General features: G+C 28.9%; 2 protein-coding genes across 4 annotated transcripts in view; both read right to left on the bottom strand.

Moving 5' to 3' along the window:
* Positions 1–6759: 6759 nt before the first annotated feature.
* LOC123292409 (transmembrane channel-like protein 7) lies at positions 6760–11263 on the bottom strand. Its single transcript, XM_044873056.1, has 6 exons — positions 11081–11263; positions 10811–10998; positions 10598–10738; positions 9711–9811; positions 8501–8957; positions 6760–8389 (listed from the first exon to the last, which is right to left on the bottom strand). Exons 2-6 carry the CDS (start codon positions 10983–10985, stop codon positions 6909–6911), a joined length of 2355 nt encoding a protein of 784 aa, XP_044728991.1. The 5' UTR covers positions 10986–10998; positions 11081–11263; the 3' UTR covers positions 6760–6908.
* Positions 11264–18767: 7504 nt separating this feature from the next.
* The window catches only part of LOC123293476 (spectrin beta chain), a 28435-nt gene continuing 24617 nt past the window's right edge, over positions 18768–22585 (bottom strand). Inside the window, exons 14-18 of one of the 3 annotated variants that reach the window (XM_044874319.1) lie at positions 21131–21262; positions 20287–20380; positions 20038–20217; positions 19700–19882; positions 18769–19183 (exon numbers count right to left, since the gene is read on the bottom strand). In XM_044874319.1, coding sequence (XP_044730254.1) covers positions 19180–19183; positions 19700–19882; positions 20038–20217; positions 20287–20380; positions 21131–21262 — 593 coding nt within the window. In that variant the 3' untranslated portion in view covers positions 18769–19179. Of the gene's footprint in view, positions 19184–19699; positions 19883–20037; positions 20218–20286; positions 20381–21130; positions 21263–22585 lie in introns of all 3 variants that reach the window. The other 2 variants (XM_044874320.1, XM_044874321.1) reach the window with 2 other exon arrangements.

The raw sequence follows: 22585 nt of genomic DNA, 5'->3' as shown, positions 1-22585 counted from the left end.
AATATTTAAATATCACTTTTGCTTCGGACTAAATGATTGATGATCATTGTGATAAAATGAATAACAAATACCTTCTATCATAGTCCAACTTATTACTGTCAGTCAAAGAAAAGGAGCCTGTGCTTGTGATATGATGAAAAAGTATATTGAAAAGTGTTCATGGCTATTTTGAATTAAATTAATTTTAATTAATTTTTAAATTACCATTATTTTCGTAATAAAATTATCTTATTTCCAATACCACTTTCGATTGGTTAACAGATCGTACCATATGAATAGATAAGTCAACATTGGTAACTATACCGATCTGTTCACCAATCAACAAAATTGGTATCAGAAGAAAGATAATTTAATTACAAAAATGATAATATAAGGTTCTTGCAAAAAACCGTTATGAAAAAAATTTATTTAAAATTGATTTAATTAAAATAGCTATGAACACTTTTCGATAGCCAAGCAATCATCAGTGTTTATCAAACAATAAAATTTCATAAAAAATATATCTCATCTGGGTATCAGATAGTTGAAGATGGATCTTATACCGTTTCTTAGACTAAAAATATAATTATGCAGTAAACCTTGTCTCATGAAATAGGTTTATAAAAATAATCCTTCTTTGACATTCTTTCTCATAATGAATGAATTTCTAATATAAATTTCGACCTTCTTAGATTATTATTTATTCATGGAACTATTGTATAAATTGAAATGAAAACGATGGAAAATAATTTTAATTGGTAACTTGTTGGTAACAGACTTTTATTTCTATTTTCGAACATTAGATGATTAAAGTTTATCAAAGTTCGATGGTCATTGGTAAGAATGGAAATATTGACCGTGCTTAGATTATCCATTGTGCATCAGATATAATAGCGAGGATTGCTAATGGCTAATTACTTCAATAACATAAATCCCATTAGATTTGGTGGCAGAAAATATACCCTGAATATCCAACAAAAAAGGTTATCTCATTCTTATCGCAAGTATATCAATTATCAATAAATCATTAATTTTAATAATGTTAATAGAATCAACCTAATCTGTTTAAAACTGGGAAATTATGTCCAGTTTAGACTAATTATGATTAATGTTTACTAACAGTAGATTAATATTTACTGAGACAAATTAGGATGATAAAATTAAAATTTTAAATCAATAATTTCTACACGCTATCTTTGATGCAGGGCTTAGTAAATTTAAACACGGCCATTTATTTTCAAAATTATGTCATTCTGATATCATTTTGTGAATTAAAATCATAGTAGAGTTAAAGTTCTAAAATGTTACAACGGAAACAAAGTAAAATGAAATAAAACGCCCATTTTTGGCTAAAACCGGGTGGAATGTATTTCTTATATGTCAAATATCATTCGTAAACCATGAGTTAGTTGCGTAAATGTTTCTAAATGTTAATAAATAGTTAATTAAATGAAATGGTCCATGTTAAAGTTAACCTAAAAAAAGAATAAATAGGCAACTTGTATTAAGTGCATATTACACATGTTTAAGATTAGTGTTTTTCATGGCTGACTGTCAAATAATGGAAAAACTCTTATACATGTATAACATATATGTAATACAAGTTGCCTATTAATTTTTTAAGTCAACTTTTACATGGACCGTTTGATTTAATTAACAATTTATTGTTTATTAATAAATAGAAAATTTTTCGCTACTAACTTATGGTTTACAAATGATATTTTACACCTAAGAAACACAATCCACGAAGTCTTGGCAAAAACTGATCGATTTATTTCATTTTCCTTCATTAGTCGATTTTTGTTACACCTTTTACTGTACTATCAGTACCTTAATAGAAAATTATAAAAGAAACTATCGATCGTAATATTTCTTAATATTTGTCAAAGAAAAAGCTTGTAGTTTTTGTGCATTTTCATTAACTTAAAAAAATAGTTTGGAAGTTATAATACGTATTGGCCATAATTTTACAATATCGGGTATAAAACCCTAATCACAATGCTGTCCCAAAAATTCTTTGTATTTTTTCACAGATTTTTTTAGTGGAGCGATTTTTAATTTTTTGTATAATTTTTACTGGATTTTGAGATCATGCATTTTTTATATTACACTTCACCAAGATAACAATTTATATGTATTTACTGATACGTTACATATTCTAGCCTTATATTCTACACACGATCTTACGACAAATAGAAAAAATATATAATTAACCAAAATATACTTTATCCTTTTTAGAACTTATTTACATATTTACTTATTTTGAACTTAAAATCCAGCATTCATTTTGGACAGCACTGGTTTAATTCATTAATACTTTTTTTATAAAATTTATGAAAAAATGATTGAATGTTACGTTAGATTACACGATACAAAATTGCCACTAGCAAAATAGCTACTCTGAGGAAATTACTGCTTGCCAAGGTTTGAAAAATTAATACATTTTTAGTCATGTTTTCTCTGAACGACTTATGCACTGTGCACTCGAAGAACAGAGGAGATGGAGGTACGGTTATAAAACCGTTTTATAATCTTCAAAACACTATTTTTGAGGCTTGTTTTCCGCTACCTTTGGGCATCTCCAATGGCCATCTTTAGTTCAAACAATTGATTTCAAATTTTTTCGGCATTTTCGACAATTTCAACATTTTAATAAAAAAATCTACTGAAAGTGGAATATAACTTGTTTGTCTGTTTTATTCGGTCTAGAGTACCTATAAAGTGTAGGTATGTAACAATTGCATAATTACCCGACGAAATTATTACAGCAACCCTAATATCTTTAAAACCAAATACGCGCGTTATTTGCCGCTCACAGTAGCTGCGGTCGTAGTAGTAGAAAACTACTATCGACATAAGATTGATTCAGTGTACAATAATGTATATGGGTAAAATATACCGGGTCACAACAGCTATGTTCTGTTTGGTCGCAACAATGACGCCGAGTTAAACTGGCCACAGTGCAATTTATTGTGTATTAAAGTAACTTTCACTCATATTCTCAATCACTGTATCTACGATATTCTATAAATACATTTTAGTACATTCTATTATATTACTAATAATTATAAACTGATTATTCCATTAATTTTTGGAATGGAAAAATTTTGTTTTGTCATATAATGGAAGCAAAGAATAATTCTACTTTTTTATTTATTTTATATACAATCACTTAAATCGAATCTTTTGTTTGTATATTATGCTAAATTTGAAAATTTTGACTTTTGAATATTTGACAATGAAGATGGAATATCGTTTCAGAGCATACAATAGGCCTAGTTGCGTATTGAAGGCAGCTACATATTCGTATTATGTCTGTAATTTGGTTCGAATGCAATATTGTGCGTTTTAATGGCTGCCAAATCCATGAATTTGTTCACTACCTAATGTGGCGTGGTATTTGTACACCGCATCCACAAATTTAAAATAATAAAACAAACATAATATACAATGATTGGAGATCTGAAGATCTTCAAAAACATAAGATCCGATTGCAGTTTAATATTTACATTTTTTAATGAAAAATAAATAATGAAGCAATAAATTTTTGATTTTTCAAGTAAATATCATTCGATTAGTGCGAAAAATTTAGATAATTATTAATTGAGCTGTTTTGTATATTTTTAGAATGATTTTAAAATACATTTGAAGAAAAAGTTTGATAATAAAATATAAATTATTAATAAGCATATTGTTCCGATGAATGGAGAAATGAGCTTGTTCTTGCATAGAGGCCAAAGAAATGCATACTAAAAAAATACATGTTCTGCCATGTACTCCGCTTATCAAGTTATTTTCTCTCTGGTACAGAAAAGAGACAGTTAATTCGCAGTACATAATACTTAAGAAATAACGACCCAATGATAATGCCTCCGTAGCAGTCGTTTTGCATGCTAATATATCCACTTATGTATCCAGTTCTGACTATATTGGTACAAGCTGAGGAATTTCATATTTAAAATAACTCGCCCCATTTTTCAACCGGATAATTAGGAGCAAAGTAGTAATTTTTAAGCAAAAATTCAAATACTTTAGAAAAATCGGAGTGTATGAAGTTATTAAGAAATGCACGGTGAAATCGTGAAAATATCGAAAATATTTTATATGAAAATCGTGAAAATATGCTAAAAACGGGAATTTACAAACTATAGTGCATAGTGAATATTCTATAAACTGTCTTATGTCCATCAACTGTTATAGTTTGTAAAATCCCGTTTTCCTTTTCCTTTACGTTTTCACTGTTTCGTTATGCATCACGAGATTAATAATTATGCAGATGTAGGGTAGCTTTTAACGAAGAAAATGTTTTTTTTTAAATTGTCGTAAGATATCTCGTTACCGATCGCGCACGGCTTTTCCCAAGCCCCTATTTTTCATTTTCGCAAATTGTGCGGAAACCTTATATTATTTTGCGACGAAATTTTTTTACAATAGAGCATTAAAAGCTACAATTTGAGCCACAACCGTATTTTTTGCGAGTCATATAAGCCAAGAAAATAAAATGGCGACAAACGCGTATTTTTAAGTATATTTTCGAACGGATTTGGCATTAGCAGTAGTCACTTTCTTTTCTTTTATTTTTAGCGTTACAATACCTTTTTTTTAAATTGCCTTTTCTTTCGTTTTTTGCAAAAAAACCGGTTTATCGCACCTTTCCTTTTTATTTTTTAATAATTTCCCACACTCCGGTTTTTTCCCAAGTATTTTTTCTTAAAATCTACTATTTTTCTCCTAATTATCTCGTTAAAAATCAGACAGATTAATTTATTTTAAAACAGAGATATTTTGCGCCGCACATACTGCATACTACCTGAATCATATTGATTATGACACATTTATTATTATCCTGTTTTTATTTTTCGTCTTTTTAATAAAACGTATATATAATGCGTCCTTTGGCCTATTGCAAGAAACAATATGTCTATCGACAAGCTTGTATTTCGTTGAGCAAGTAGAAATGCAGTTTAGATCGTATAATAGATTTACGAGTAATAAAATTTGTATATTTAACTATTTTGTATAATAAATAGGCAGTAAAATTATTTTGTGTAAAGTCGTAAGTTTTAGGTCCAAAAATTTAAATTTATATTTAATTATGGTTATATAGACAAAATTGGCAATTCGTTCGACACAAATTACGAGCATGTATCGTTGGTAGAGATAAAACGCAAAAGTAGACTACTTATTAACAATTTCCATTTATTTTTCTACCAGCATATGATTACATCTTGATCTTAATTGAATTTTAGAAGGTTAAATATATTAACAGCTCGTTGTCCCTACCAACAAGACATACGCGTACATCAAGTGTACAAAAAATCAGTTATCATGGAGTAGAAATTTTAGTATCAAAACTTCTACAATCTGGACTAGAAATATCTGTATATAAAGAGTTCAAAAATTTTTCTAAACAAAAAAAAAATGAATATCAAAAAGTATTTTTTCGTTGAAACCTAAAATAGATACAATTATTAAAAATTATTAGATTTATTAGATTACACAATAGTTTATGATTCTTGTTCAAATAGGTGCTAATATAAAATCTGGCATCAAAATGTTTTTCATAACTTAACAATCCTGTGAAAATTTTTTAATAACTCAAAGTTTAAAAATAAATTGGTGAAAAAAATGCTTTAATTAAATAATTTTTGCTAAAAAATATTTTACATTTGTAGGTCCATAAAATATTAAAATGTAGTTACTAAGAAAAAGTTATAAAATTATTATTAAAAGCTCCAAAAATGAAGAACACAAAAAATGTGATTTTAAAGTTTGTCATGACAGTTTCCAAATTTAATTACAAAAATTATTTACAGTAATATTTTATTTACACTATTAACACAAACTGGCGATTTGTCCAGTATTCATTGTAATAAAAAAAAATTGCCTTCGTTTAAAATAAAAGGATTGCGGAATGTAAAATTTAAAATTACTGATTTATAGTATCGATAAAAACAGTTTCCTTTATCGTAAAATGATTTCAAATAACGAAATTTTGATCCATTATTACAAAGCAAAATAGTAGTTTGTGTATGTAGTAGGAAAAGTAATAAATTCCCAGTCTACTCCGGAAATTTGGTGGCCAAGACTATGGTCGAGACACTAGCCTTGGACAACAACCAAAAGAATTTGGAAATGTGCTTTTCCTATGAAGAGCACACGCTATTATTTCTGAAATTGTTAAACAATAGCGACTTTTAAATAGGATTTTGGCGCCAGAAAACCTGTTAAATTAATACTCGAATGTGGTGAATCGATATCGGAAAGTTACTGGTGTAGTGGTGTCAAAAGGTACTTGAAAGTCGCTATTGTTTAACAATTTCAAGAAACTTCAATTTACGTAAATGAAATATTTTTAAAAGATGATTCACTATCTATTTATGATAAGATAAAAGAGTCTACAAACGATTCCTTAAATTTTCTGAAAATTCCAATTCAGTAGCTTATTAGTCACGTCTTTGCCACCTGATATCAATCTTAAAATTCTTACATAGTTTTTTTTATCCAGAGCATTTAAGATTCATCTACGCGAAATATTCTGGATATGATATTTTCCAAATCTTACTTTCTTTAATCAAATCGGTACCGACTTTCTGTTTTCTCAACTTTTTTACGCCTGATCTTCAATAATTATTGATATTACTCAACTTTTAGAATCCTTTTTATGGGAATTTTGATAGTAAAAATCAATGCGTATTGAAATTTGCAATGAATTTTTGATAAAAATTTTATTGTAAGTACTAATAGAAGTTTTGGAAAATTTCTTCACCAGGTGTTTTTATACCAAAAGATCAATGTATATGAAACGACGGCCAGTCTACTTAAGTCAGATAAGTATGTTAATTTGAATAAAAAATTATTGAATGAGATCATGTAGTCGAGTTTAAAATTATTAAAATGATTAAAGCAAAATGAGGTGCATAAATATTTTAACTACTCGAATTATTCATACGTTCCCGTTCCCTTTGCATTTCGGCATTACGTAATTTCTTTTGATATTCCTGTTGTTGCTTAATAAATGCACTCAAACGGTTCAGTAAGAATTGTTTGTCATGTCCCTCCAAAACAAGCTGATTCTTTAACACCAACACCATGTGTTTATTAGCTGAATTTACTGCATAATAATAATATAAACATAATACTAAAAATATAAATAACGGAATGGCAAAACCGGCAGTTCCAAAGAAAAATATTATGTTTTGTATCCATAATGGAAATTTACCAAACGTCTTTATAACCAGCTCCCAAACTGTTTCATATTCTCGGAATGGACCACACGATTTTGATGGTGTTAATTCAGCAATAGAGAATCCAACTGGTATCACTGTTACCACGAATGATAATAGAAGGACAAACATAAATAGTGAATTAGAGCGTGATGCACGATATACTGTAGAAGATGGCGTACTATTCACAAGACATGCAAATTTTTTTATATAAAACATAAAAAAGAAACATATGGCAGCAATAGCTGGCAAAAGAGGGCAAAAGAAAGTACCAAGCCAACATAGAGTTTGTGAATAAACCACATCCAACACATGACCTGTTAATTCAAATTCTTGAGTACCAATTAATTTCATACATTTATTATCAATATGTTTAGCCAACAACGCACGGGGGAAATTTATTAAGAATGTTTTTAATAAATGTATCGCAAAATCAGTGATTAACAGTTTATAAATTTGTTGTCCCACATACGTTTCCCAACAAAGTGGTCTTTTACATTTTTCACCATTACTCGTACATTCATTCGTATTTTCATTATCTTGACATGAAACTAAATAGTAAATCGTTGCCATCAACACACTTAACGAACTCAATCGTAAAAATACAATACGTACTAACGATAAACGAATTTCATATTCTGGTGTATATTTTTCAAATTTTATTAAAAATCGAAACAATATTGGAATAACTATATTTAATGCAACTATCGACATTGATGGTAAAAATTGTAAAATTAAATTTTCTAAATTTCCATTCAGAAAATTTTCGGTTAAATCTGTTCCAGATAATATTTTGTCCCAAGACAATTCGATTACAAAAAAAATTAAAATACTACAACTTCCTAATATAAATATAACAATTAAATTAATTGTGAAACGCAAACAAAATAGTCGAGTTTTTTCATCGCGTGTACGACTTTGTCGTTCCTCTTCCATTTTCTCAGCTTGTAAATTTCCTTTCAACTCATTATACAATGCTTTATGTTTAATAATCGCGCTTTTCTCATTATGTATACAAAAATCCCATCCACCGAATACGATATTACAATATCGATAAAATTGCCCTTCGCCTTCAATTAAACGTTCTTTAAATCCACGTGCAGCGGATTTTACGATTGCGATTAAACTTATCACAAAATAAATAACTGTTATTAAAATGTACGCAAGGGGTAAATCATATAATACCGAATACCCTTTATTTACCACGACATCTTCGTATTTGTAAACACTATGATTCAAATAGTCCATCGATCCGGTTAAATTAAGGTTTGTTGTTGTCGAATTAATTATTTCGTATGTTGATACGGAATGTACTCCGTAAATTTGATTTGTGTAATAACCATAGAACATGAGTGTATATTCAATCCACCCTGTACCTTGTATAAAATCATAAATAAATGGTTTTAAATTTACTGAACCATTAAAATATAAATCAGAACAGCATGGAACTGAAGAGTTATCTTTTTCGATATCACAAATAGCATTTTCCTCGTTATCGAATAATAGTGTTGGCATTATAACAAAAATAAATATCATTATAAAATTACACAAATTTAAAAACATTAACCATTTTAAGAAAATGAAGTATGCTACAATGCCTGTACCAAAATTACCTTCGATTTTCTTTAAACTATATTTCCATAGTTCTATTTTTGTTAGTAGTTCATTCCATCGTAATTCTAATTGTTGCCATACTTTTCGTTGTTTCCACTTGAATTGTTCATATCCTTGTAAACGCAAATATGTTGCGTTCTAAAACAAGAATCATTAAATTACTATCAAATTTTTGTGATACAAAATTTCAATGCCTAATCATTCAGAATCTAGTTATGGTTCTGTAAAAATGTTCGCTATATGAATTTTTCTTCAGAAATATTTAAAAGAAATTAAATTAGAAGAATTTTTTCACTCGGGTCAAGTTGTCAACTGCATAGAAAAATTGACCACTTGGTATGTTTTCCAGGTATGGCGTAAAATATTTTAAGACGCACAGATCGTGATCTCATTATTAAATTTTCAAAACTTCAGTACTGTTTGGAAGCTTTTATTGATACAGTAAGAATAAAAAAAATATTGATGTAATATGTAAAAGAATAAAACTAAACATTAAAATACATTTTTTAGGATTCAAAATAGTAAAAGTAAAATAGATAATTTGTATTCTAAATAAAAATTTATGATGGTCATATAATTAAGGAACAAGAAGAAAAAGTAACCGCTTATTTTAGCATGCGTAAATAGCTTATTTTTGTGAGTTTTGAGTTGCAAATATTTTCATCCACCAATTAAGGATTTTAAAATAGTGATGAGTTATTGAAAATAGTTTGAAATCCGCAGAACAATAGTCTACCGATACCAAAAAAAAAAAATCGATTCGACTTATTATTCTTATTGCTATAAAAATTTAATGAAAAAGTCGAAAAATATCTTCAGATATTCGGCATTCTGAACGTGATTTTTCCGAACATAATAATAAAATAAAGTATTGAAAACGTTTTAAATTACCTGAAGTTTGGCTTTCATTTCTTTTTTCTGATACATAGGTATAGGCATTGCTTTTATCTGCATTATTTCTTCCCATGTTCGTTCTTCATTGGATAAATTTTCTGTAAAAAATCAAGAGGTTGATTCATGTTAAAGTTTAACGTCATTAAAAGGTACCATTTTGGCCAAATAAACTTGTTTTTCGTATTTTTACTTTAGGTGATAGGACTCAAAAGTAACGAAATCCAGTCCATTTAAATATAAGAGATAAATTTTCTAAGAAGTTGCCTGAAATTAATCCGAGAAATTGCTCTTCGTATAGGATTTCGAGCTATGTCCTACAAACTACGACTCCAATCAAAGACAACAATAATTTAGTCAAATGGATTCAATGATTGTAATTTTTGAGTCAAAATTATCATATTTATTAAATTTTATCGAAATTGGTGACAATAATTTTTTCTCGATCTTAAACATGCAAAAATCTGATGCATTTGACTAAAAAAAAATGGTTTCTTGAATATTACGTCAATCTTATTCGTTATGTGATTTTAGACGATATCTCAAAAACTACGCATTAATTAATTACATTATAAACTGAATTGGACAAAACTTAATTTTTTCTCAAAAAGTAAAAAATAGGGCCCATTTTACGATTGGTTAAGTATTTTCTATAGGATCACCAGAAATCGTATATGAAGCTCTGTCGTTACAAAAGCCCAAATAATTTTGTTAACAACCAAACAAAAAATATTGTTTGTTCTTCTCACAAAAAATGCGAACAATGTTAAAATTAAATCTTACCTACCCTTCTTTAAATTTACAATAGGTTGAATTAAGTACTCAATAATTATAAACAAAGGCAATTTTTAAACTTCCAAAAACAGTACGTAATAAAAAAATTGTACCTGATAAGTCTGGCATCATAGAAACATGAACATCTTGATTGACAGTTGATGTTCTCCTTGCAGTTGATTGTCGAGATCGTGTTGAAGTTCTTCGTCTCATTGTTCGAGTATCTGTATTTCTAGTACCATGTTTTGTTGTAGCTACACGTAAAATTTATTCAATAATTAATAATGAATTCAAACTCAACAACAAATCAAGATTAAATAAATTACCAAATCGTGATTGTTTGCTCGGTAAAAGAGTTGCAATGTGTGATGGATCTCTTTGAAATACATCTAACTCGATGTCACCAGTCGGATAACGTTCGGAATAAAATTCACCACCGGCTTCTTCCCAGCCTTGAGTCTTGCCAGACACTCGTTTTTTATTACTTGCACCGCCTGACATGTTTACAACTATACTGCAAATAAAATGATTTATTGAATAATTAATCTTATCAGTGATAATAGATAATTAAAACAATAAATTGAACATCTAAATACCTCTGAATTTATAAAATCATTTTAAGTAAAAACGGAAACGTATATCTTGATAGTAAAAAGTGGCACTATCATGAATTTTGATAAATTCATTGTTTTTTTTTTTTTAAATTGTGTTAAACGATACAATTAAACTAAATGATTGATTGTAATAAATGTTTTAAAAAAGTTTATCATTTTTGACAAACTGTCATATAAATAAGTGGGCGAGGACAATGAACTTACACTTACAAGACGATGAACATTGCAAATTATAACATTAAAATCCCCCATAAATTATAACATGGCCATTACTGCCAAACGTCATAGACATCAAAATACAGACTGGTACAAATATACGGCATATTACGTAAGAAAAGTTGACTAGGTGGCGTAGGAACGACGCTACTGTAGACGCCATAACTGTTTAGAGAATTCAAAATAGGCATTTTAGCTTAGTAACTAACAGAGTTATTATTTCAACATCCTGTGTATGCCTGGGTTTCAATACCTGTGCACTTTTGACCTCCGTAATCAATAAAATTTATTGTTTCATAATTAATATAATTACGCATGAACGCGGCATTCTAAGACCCTAATGTATGATTTTTTGAGGTCGACATTATACATAGATAACGCGAGGGATATACTAGCCTGTAAGTGGATGCGATATGATGAATGAGAGAGAAAACTGCCAATTAGTTCCTATGTGTCCTTGTCATAGTCATATGTCATGATCATATGATGCATAGAGATTTTGTGAAAACAATATGAAGCCAATGGCATATAGATTAGACAAGGACACATAGGAACCAACTGACAGTCTTCTCTATCATTCATCATATCGCAAATTTTGGGCCATGGCGTTCTCTATGTATAATATTCTATGGTTAATTAATACATTTTAACATTGGTATCAATTACCGGCACCGCCTTGGAAAATACATATTTTTTGATTATTTGTTTCATATTCAGGTAAATGCCGAGTTCATGCGCAATTATTTTAATTATGAACAAATAAATTTCATTGTTAACGGATGCTTGGGCCACGGAGGTATACTTTTTCCATAAGAAAATGGTTGTGGGTTTATAAATTATGGGAGGACAGCGTCCGTTACAAACCTATTATGCAGAGTAGATCATAGTTGAAATAAATCAACGTATTTACGCCAGTAAAATCCCAAAAAAAAAAAACTACAATTGCAAAACGCAATGTAAAGCTGCTTTTTTGGTATATAAAATACCATGGATATAGGTAATATAAGTATACCATACCAAAAAGCCCCTTTACATCGCGTTTTGGGATTTTAATGAAGAATTTGACTGGCGTTATGGTATGAAAAAAAAATCGTATTAAAAAAAAAATTCATTAAAAGTCTAGGGTACCAATGTGGTCTTTTGAATTTAATAAAATTTGTGTAACAACAATACGTTGTATCATAGTCGATGTATATACAGGCCGTTTTTGTACCATCTAGGCATATACATGTCTGTAGTATGACTGAATACATCCGTTTAGTAATGCATCTAAGCGAGATGTATTATATACATATATTGTAAGGCTACAGATACGATACACAAGACTTTTGTTGTATGCATGCAGAGAGTGGGAGTTTTGTTGCATACAAATATTATTAATAATCTAAAAAACTTCCACTCTCCAAGCGTCTCCCAACTAATGTTAAATACATGTATATAATACATCTCGCTTAGATGCATTACTAAACGGATGTATTCAGTCATACTACAGACATGTATATGCCTAGATGGTACAAAAACGGCCTGTATATCATGGAATATGCGACTGTGATATACAGTGGTATCGGCATTTTTTAAGATAATTAACTGAACTAAACTTTCAACGCTGCCTACTATAAATTGACAAATATAGCCTATTCTTAATATTTTACTTTGCGTTAGAGTAAAGAAGAATAAACAGAATACCTAATAGAACATCATTTGTATATACGTATCCGAACTCTGGTAGTTTCGAATACGTATGTACAAATCGATGTTTGGTAGTTTGAACTACTCCTCCAGATTACTACTACTCCTCCATGCGTTGAACTACTCCTCCATACGTTGGTATGTGATATTTACCGATAGATGATTCTATGCGCATAACATGTATTTTTATTATAAAATACCTATTATGCCCGTAGAGCCATCTATCGGTGAATATAACAAACCAATGCATATCTAGTCCTTATAAATATGTAACGCTTAAACCCTCTGTAGGAGTAGTTCAAACTACCAAAATGGTGAGTTCAGATATGTATATAAAAATGACGTTCTATTAGGTATTCTCAAAGAGCATAGGATAGAGGAGAAGCAGCCCATATGAGCTAATGTAAAATCGTAGTATACGAGTTTCAGCGCCTCTACCGAGTCAGGCTTTCAAACTTAATAGTTAATAGTCACCCCCGCAAAGTAGTTAAACTTAATAGCCATACCCGCAAAGGCCTACAAACTTAATAGTTGATCGCCTCAGACTCCAGATGTCACTTATAATTATACTTCTGCTTCTTGTCTATCCTATAGTCTTTGGGTATTCTGTATTCTTTGGTTAAAGCTATTGAAAAACATTAGTAGTAAAACATGCCAAGTATTTATTTTTTTATACCCATATACCGATTTTCATGACAAAATTCTCAATTTTTTAATTATATTGATCTATACTAAAAATTATTAAACACTGTATATACTTGGTGAGAGACACTCTTCATTAAGTATTGAATTTCTAATTATCTCGTTAACAAATAAATTTTACGTATGTATAAAATGTAGATAGAGGATCCCATGTTTTGTAATTGGTTATTAAAATTGTGCCACCAAATGAGTGGCTAGAACTAAAATGAAATATAGAGATCTCTATGACGATTATAATCTCGCATGCGTTGAATGCTTTTATTTAGTTCCCAGCCACTCATACTGAGGCGCTGTTTTACGCCATATAGATCCCTATTCAGTTATATAGAGATCAGTGAGTTTAAGCATTGAGTGAATATGAGGCCGCCAGATTGCCACGCCGCATTAGTGCCTGCCTTATAAATAAAAATAACCAATACAACATTCTATGCCTTGTCTGGCCTTACCTGTTTTACGATTTCTATAGACTATAAATTTGTATTTGTTAATGAAAAATAATGTTATAGGCAGACTTACCTTTTTTAACTCTTCCATTTTTGGTGTCTTTTGCATGATATAAAGCACTGTAGGCAATGCAATTAAATTATGTAAGACAAAAATTACAAAATAGATACATATAAAAATAATATTTATTATTCACAACCAATTAGAAGCATTTTATCATAGTTATATAAGCATGTGAGTTAAACCAATAATTCAACGTAATAATACATTTATGAAATCGGTAATTTTTATTAAATATATTGAAATGTCATTCAGAGGGCTCCAGGACCGAAAATACTCCCGGATCAAAGCCTCCTAGCAGGGGATTTTGAAAAAAAAATATCAAAATAATTTTTAAACTGTCGATACTGTTGATTAAATTTAAATTTAACGCTCCTAGCGTTTGCTATATAATTCTTTCAATCTTCACTTCAATTGATATATGTGAAATATGTATCTAAATCTAAGCACATAAGTAAGTTGTTACCCATATAGTAAATTTTGTTAAATATTTGTATTATTAACATAACCTCGATTGTGAACTATACTCACACCGAGGACTCGGTATCTTTACCAAGTACCTTTATTAAGTAAATAAACTTTTTTTTCAATAATAATTCTGATACAATTTTGGTTATAATCACACTTCAGTCGTTTTCCGTTTCCAAAAGTACCCAAAAATGACAGAGTGGATATCGAAAACATCGGGAACGAGTATCATGGATAAACAAGGTATACTCTGCGTCGTAGTGAATTTTCAAAGTCTGCGTCACTTAGAATGGTAAAACACGTGCACATTTTGTGACGCTGAGTATTAGTATTAGTCTTAAATTCAATGGGTAAAATTTGAAATACTTTTTCCTGCTATAATTTGAGAAATTTGTTGATTTGATACTATTATTTTTACTTCGCAATTCCACAACAATTATTATTATAAGGTGATTTTTGTATGGGGCCCCCAAGTTTGATTTGTCTTCGGGCCTTTCATCTCTACTTTTGGCTCTGCCGAGTTTTAAGGAAGAACAATGAACGCGTAGGTACAAATATCTTGTGCGATAATATTTGTGTATAAAGTTGAAATTGTCCATGGCTTACAAACGGCTGGTCCTAATGTAATTGACTATTATTAAATTAGAAATATTTCTAATAATAAGTGAATTTCGATTGTGATCAAAGCAAATATACATCTATTGGCTAAAATAAATATTGCTTTAGTTTTGAAAAGTTTTTTAAGGAATTTCTAATTCTTATGCAATTGAATATATATTTTTCTTACTGGTTTTTCATGTGGAAATGATGTTTCCCAATAATATTAATCAAGTTTTTGTTCTAACAACTTTTGGAACTTATCGGGTGTTAACTTATGGTTATTTGATCAAAATCATCGAAAGTTTTATTACAAAACACATCAAAATCTTAAAATAAAAAATAATTTCGTTAAGATTATATAAATTGTACTTACCATTATTATCAACTTATAAATCTATATATATAAAAGTCGTGTTAGTTACTCCACTTATAACTCAAGAACGGCTGAACCGATTTAGCTGAAAATTGGCAGGGAGGTAGTTTAGAGCCAGGAGAAGGACATAGGATACTTTATCCCGTTCGACAGCATTCCCGTGTGAATTGACATGAAACGTCAGTCACTATAAATGAGTTCTTATTTCATTATTATTGCGACTTACTGTATACTATGCATTTTTATTAGTATTGAGGTGTTGTTTAATATTAAAATTACTTTTTTATTACAACTAACTATGTACTATGCATTTTTAGCAGCGAGCTCCATTACTAAAGGCTCCAGCTAGGCCGAAGGCTGATGGGTTGGGGTTTAGCGGGATAGACAAGAGGTAATAGATAAGAGTAAAATTTGGGTTTAGTTGGCCTGTTGAGATGAGCTAACGGGTGGGCTTAGCGGGCATAGCGGGCAGCTAAACATAGTATAGATATTAATGAATTGAAGTTACGTTTCTACAGGACGTCTGTCGGGTCCGCTAGTAAAAAACTAAAACAAAGGAAGAAAACTTTTGCACTTCGAAATATTGAAATATTTATTTCAATAAAAAATAAATAAAATAATTAAATATAAGAATGTTTTTTCGATATTAAATAATAATTCTTTATTTTTTTTATTTCAATTTTTTCAATTTTTTTTAATAACTAAACCCCGATGATAAAGTTAAATAATATGCAAATGTATATGCTGCGTATATGAACATAAAACTCTATGATTTTTTAATTTTTTTATTTAATTTTGTTGTTTATTTGTGGTTGTTTGATGTTCTTATCAGGAGAAGAAAAGCACACATTTTATGTAAAATATACTTAATAAATAGTTCAGTCAATGAATGGATTGTAATCAGAAATGTAGGTACGGCAAGAATTTGCTTTGGGGCTTTATGTCAACTAGATAAGATACAATTCACCAAATTTTCAATAATGATTTTCTCATAGTTTAGTAGCACTGATCTTAACTACTATGGCTAAAATGAACGCCATCTTACTACCTTTTTTGTTTACAGCGACTAGTTAAATTATTTAATTTAACAGGGTTACCACAAATTTTATGTTAAAAACAACAACCGTTCAAGGAGGAATAATCATAACAAGTGATATCGATTACTCAAGAGTTGGTTGGGAGCTTACGATTTAGCTAATTGAAACAAAGCCCTAAAATCATTTCCTGCCGTCTCCTATATATCGTTTTTAAATATTCAATGGCTAAACTACTTATGAATAATAATATAATTAATATACGAGAACAAATATATATTATATTAAAAAAAATAAAATAAATATATTTTTATAATAACTATAATATATTTAAAAATAGCAGACAGCAATTATATAATTTGTGTTCTGAATCCATCCCATGTTTTTTTTAAATTTAAATTTCTTTTTTTTTTATATTTTCAATTGTTTTTTTATAGAGAAAGCAAAGTCGTGTAGTAGTAAATAACAAGCAAATTTTTTTTAAACTTATGCACTATTCATTTTTTTTTTGTTTTTACTTCAAATACGATAAAAAAAATAACGATTTTAAATTTAAGAAATGATTAATTATTTTTTATTCGATAGTAAAATTATTGTGTTTGAACGTGAACTAACATTTTTTAAAAACAATTAAAAATACTTAAATAGTAAAAAAATGTGCATTTTATTAACAAAATAACAAATATTTTTACCTTTTAATATAAATGAAACTTTTTTTAGATATTTTCACACGTCATTATTTGAAACAGTTTGTTTCGAGGGGTTACTTGATATTTATTCTGATCGTCTGAAATATGTCTATGCATATGCTAGGCGCAGACAGTATTTTTTTTTTTTTAGAATGACTAAGGAAATTTTTATTTGTTATAATTAAGCAGTTTCCCGCGTTTAGTTTGATTTTGTGGAGTAGGTTTTTTCCCAAATGATTCAAACACTTTTGTTTTGCTAAAATTTCATCACAACTCGATTACGTAAGGATGCAATTAAGAAAACATTGAGTTTCAAAAACGATTATTCCGTTATAATAAAATAAATGACATTGTATTAAAAGTTTCACTTCTATTAAAACTGAACTTAACAAATTTATGAAATACAAATTTTCAAGTCTATTAAATTAAAATGAATATGAAGTATGTTTTTCATATTTACAAAAATTAAGTGGAAAATACTTGAAAAAAAAAACAAATATATTTATTGCTTAAAATTATCGACTTACAATGTGGTTTTCTCGGATAAAATTAAAATTAAATAAATATACAAAAAAAACGAAAAAAAAAAACGCATCAGCATTCACACACACATTGCGCATGACACAAATGCAAGTTCACGAATAAACAGTTTAAAAAATGGCAGGCAAAATAGCGATTTTCTTTCTTTTTTTTCTCTTTTTAAATATCTCTCTTTTGTTATTACACACATCATCAGACCATTAATTAATAAATAGAATAATTTTTTTTAAATTCCTTTTTTCTTTTAATATATACACTCCAATAAATAAGGCAGCACTTAAAGGTACTTTATAAATTTCTATATATAAGTAAGAAATTATAGATTTTTTAAGGAGTAATTAATTAATTTAATTTAATTATTTATAAAAAAAAAAAAAAACAAAGCTGCAGTTTTCTAACTTGTACAGCTTTAATCTATTGAACTGTTGTCAAAACAAACAGCGTATAATATTTCAAATAATTCACAATAATAACAGGTCTAGGTCCGTCATTTCAAAATGGATGAAAATTTGAAGAGCTGTTGTGAAGGTCGAATCTAACATGTTTTTCTTATACGAAAATAATCAAAGGAGGGGGGGGGGACTTCTCGTGATATCCCCACCAACATCAATTGTAAATAACGTCCAGTATATTGAAATGTATCGTCATTTGTTTCATACAATATTTACGTTGTTTGGTTTCTAAACTCTAAAGTCTAATTAATATTTTGTGATGTGTATTTTAAACGAATTAAACATTTGTTTCATTTATTTATATTAATTAAGAATAATATATTCAGTTTATTAAAAATTGTACTATATGCGCGAAGATTATACTTATTAATAAATAATTTTTTATAAAATTAACAAAAAAAAAAAGTAAAAGAAGTTTTTTTGTGTGTAATAACAGAGCTTTCATTCGACACCAATAATAAATTAAAATCACATATTGAAAATGGTTTGAACATTTTCAGTATATTTTTTTTCAGGTGTCATTTCATCATTTTTTGTTTGTTTGTAATATTGCAAGAAAATGTGTGATTCTTTAAAATGTTTGGTTTTTAAAATCACATACATATTAATAATTTTTATATATAGCGACATTTTTTTTTATCTATACAATAGAGTTTAATTATAAACTTAGGGACACATTAGTTAAACTTAAAATGCATCAACATTATTTTTTTTTAAATATTAACGATGGAATATATTATATTCTTAATTTTTTTAACTTAAGTGTACCTGCGTTCAAATTTTTATGTTGCTAGGATCCGTTTATTAACTGTATTTAACTGTAAATAAAAAAAGAATAATTTGTTATTGTATGGAATTAGTAACAAGAATCATAAAACGTGAGTATACATTGTGAAAAAATGACCGGGAACTTTAAAAATACACGATAATGAAAAAAATCAGAACAGCCTGTCACCCGGAATCGAAACGTCTTCAGATAGGAGGTGCTATTTTAAGCAGATGAAGACAATATAATTTCATCCAGGCTAAAAGTAGCGCAGAAAGTCAGCAGCTTATTCAGCGGGATTGCTTCCAGCACTGATAGGTCCAAGATTTCCAGACCCGGACCCAAACAATATATATGACTCCGTGGAGATTTTATTGCAGTGATAATTCAATCAACTGTGTTCTGTCGAGAATCCCGACTCACTTCTCAACTGTATTCTAGTCAGTTTCAATCGACCACAGTGTCTGATTATGAATCGATAATTTATAAAAAGAATTCTTTGTATAGTTTGGTAAAAAGGGTTTTGAAATTCCCAATATTTTTTTTACAGAATAATAATAATACTTACTTTTTCTTAAGAGTAAAGAAGCTGCGACGTTTTGGCTCATCCTTTTGACCACTTGAAGGTAACGTTTGTGATCTAGACGGTCCAGCAAAGCTACTTTCACAATGGGCTGAAATTCTTTGAACCCATGTGTTCATCTCAGCATCATCATGAGCTTGGAATAAAAATTCTGCTCCATTAGATAATCTGTAATAAAATTTTAGTTATTATCGCAGTCGAATAATTATATATTGTATAACGTGATGCTCAAGGAGGGTTGGTCGAAAATTATAGGCTTGAGGAATAGAGGCAAAGGTTCACCGAATCGAATCACTTGAATCAGATTATTTTGCATTACTTACCTAAGTCTAAACACATGCTTCTTCTTTGTATAATCATCTGCTACTTTTACTGTTGCACCAACTAGATCCAGTGGTTGTTCACCTTTGAAGAATTGTTCTGGTGATGATTTAGCAGTCTTACTGTCTTTATAGAATCCTAACATAGAACCTTTAAGGCAGCTATAAACTTTATCCCATGATCTGAAATTTATATATTATTAATATATCATTTTTAAACAATTAAAAAAGTTTTTTAAGACTGTGATTTACCTATTTGATGCTTTTTTGGTTGTTGATTCCCATTCGTGTTTTCGAACAAGATTGCCTTCAAAATCTTCATCATCGGCGGTAGGACTTGGTCGTTCTATAAAATTTGTTTAAATTTATTTTAATATAAAAATTAAAATTGAATATAATAATAAATCCTTAAAATTAAAATTTATTTGATAATTCATCAAAACTACAAAAAAAAAATTAAAAAGTAATTGTGATGGTACACCTGTTTAAAGAAAAATTAGAAACATTTCTAAATTGGATCCGAAATTCTTCTTAAGATCCGAAAGAAGTTTTTCTTTAACTTCATACTTACCCCACTTTTCCAATGTTTATACTAAAACAATTGTAATAATGAAGGGAAAATTTTTGTTTCAGATGTATAAATATTTCATAGCACTTAATTCGATTAATTATTAATTATTTTTGCTAACTTATGAATTTGCGTGTAGAAAAGAATTTTGAAAATCGAATCTATTCGATCGGGTAAGATTTTATTCTATTTTGAGCTAGAAAACGTGGTTTGGCAATGTGTATATTTATTTAATTTATAATATTGTTGTTTCCATTTCATTGGTTTTTTCTATAAATAGCCAATAGGTACTTCTCTGTTTTGCAATTGCATTTTGCATTATTTATGGAAGCACATTTAATAAGTAATATTTTCATCTCAGGTATGCCAATCTCTCCATTAGTAAATATATATTTTTACAAATATCCTATCTAACAATGATAACAAAGAATGACGAAGGAAAAAAGGATGGAAGGGTAGGAAAAAACTTAAAGTAATATGTAATATCTGAAAAAAAAAATTATTCACTATAATTCATCATATTTTTACCTTCATCATCACTAACCGCACCGGATTGAGACCCGGGACTTTTTGGACTTTTCTTCCACCGAAAACTGCGGAATGGTGATTTGCTGCGTGATCGTTCTTTCTTTCTGCTCTCCTTCTCTGCCGATCTCGATGCTATTATAATATATATTGTTCAAAATATCGTCAGTAATAGTTATATTATAATTTCAAAAAAATTATTGATAACTATTTAACCTGACGCCATGTTGTTTAATAGTAAGTTACTTACATAAAGTTATCGTTATGGAAGGAGTCGTGCTCTGCATTAGCCAGTAGCCATTGAGATGTAGAGAGTAGTACTGTGTACTTTTTTTTATAAAGCAGGCATGCAAATTTTGTTTTCTTATCTCATGCAAATTGATTGTAAATGAATGTAAATGAGTTTTTACTAAAAGTTTGCGAAAAATCAATCCCAACACCACCCTGAACTAGGTGGGCCTTGGTTTTGCGTGATTACAGAAAAAAGATAGTAGTTTGAAATTACTTTTTAAATTAATTATATGTTTAATGGAGTTATTATTTTCGTTTTAAGATAAAATTTGATAAAAATGAAAGAAATTTGTAAATTTGTCTCATTTCATCTCATTTATTTTGTAACAGGTTTGTTCCTTGTTTATGGGTAAAAGATTCTAGATTATTTATCAAGAATTGGGACCCTTCTTGCGACTATTATATCTGTTAAATTTAATGGAATTTTTAAGGATCATTATGGAGCAACTTTTAGTAGAACTCATAAAATAATGTTGGTTTGTGTGTAATTTCTTGCATGCAATGTGTTAATTGATTTATTTTTATAAAAATTTACAATTTGCAAAAGCTAAATCTTGCTTGAACATTCACGTTGGATTAAATTACCATTAATTTACAAGATTATTTATCGAAAATTTAGAAAATAGTTTTATTATTAAAATAACCTTATTTAATCAGAATAAAATTTTATTATGTCGAAATATTTCATATAAAATTAAGAGAACATGCTTTTTAAGTAAAATTAATATGTTAAGTTGCAATGCAGTTAAATTTAGGCTAATTTTAAATTTCTAGTTATCTACGTAGTAAATCTAACAATTCAAGATACGACCGTAAAAAAATATTTATCGAATATAATATCCAGTTTGTTTACGCGAGTGTGTAATCGCAACCACATTTATCGAAAGGTGGGATCTTCATCCATCAATGGCTCACCTAACCCATATAAATTAAATGATTTCTGTAAGCGATTATGGGTCTCCAACAGTCGTTCTTTTAAAAACATATTCTGTGTTAAGCGGTGGCCAGACACAAAGGCGAACACCAAACAACATCGAAAATAGGCAAGTACTAAACAGTATATAACATCTCAAAGTTCATTCATTATGCGAAGTTATATACCCATTTAATATTTCCCTATGTTTATTCTTGATTGTTCCTTTTCGAATCTGGCCGCAGCATTTTATT

Source organism: Chrysoperla carnea, chromosome 2 (assembly GCF_905475395.1).
Source record: "Chrysoperla carnea chromosome 2, inChrCarn1.1, whole genome shotgun sequence".
NCBI classification, from domain to species: Eukaryota; Metazoa; Arthropoda; class Insecta; order Neuroptera; family Chrysopidae; genus Chrysoperla; species Chrysoperla carnea.
This window is presented reverse-complemented; position numbering and strand designations above follow the sequence as displayed.

What these genes read in the sequence shown, in the direction of transcription:
- LOC123292409 (XM_044873056.1), bottom strand. Translation starts at nt 10,985, where the DNA reads ATGTCAGGCGGTGCAAGTAATAAAAAACGAGTGTCTGGCAAGACTCAA. An exon ending in GAGCAAACAATCACGATTTG is followed by an intron (nt 10,739 to 10,810) that starts GTAATTTATTTA and finishes TTTTACGTGTAG; the next exon opens with CTACAACAAAACATGGTACT. An exon ending in AGTACATTCCGTATCAACAT is followed by an intron (nt 8,390 to 8,500) that starts ACGAAATAATTA and finishes AAGGGTATTCGG; the next exon opens with TATTATATGATTTACCCCTT.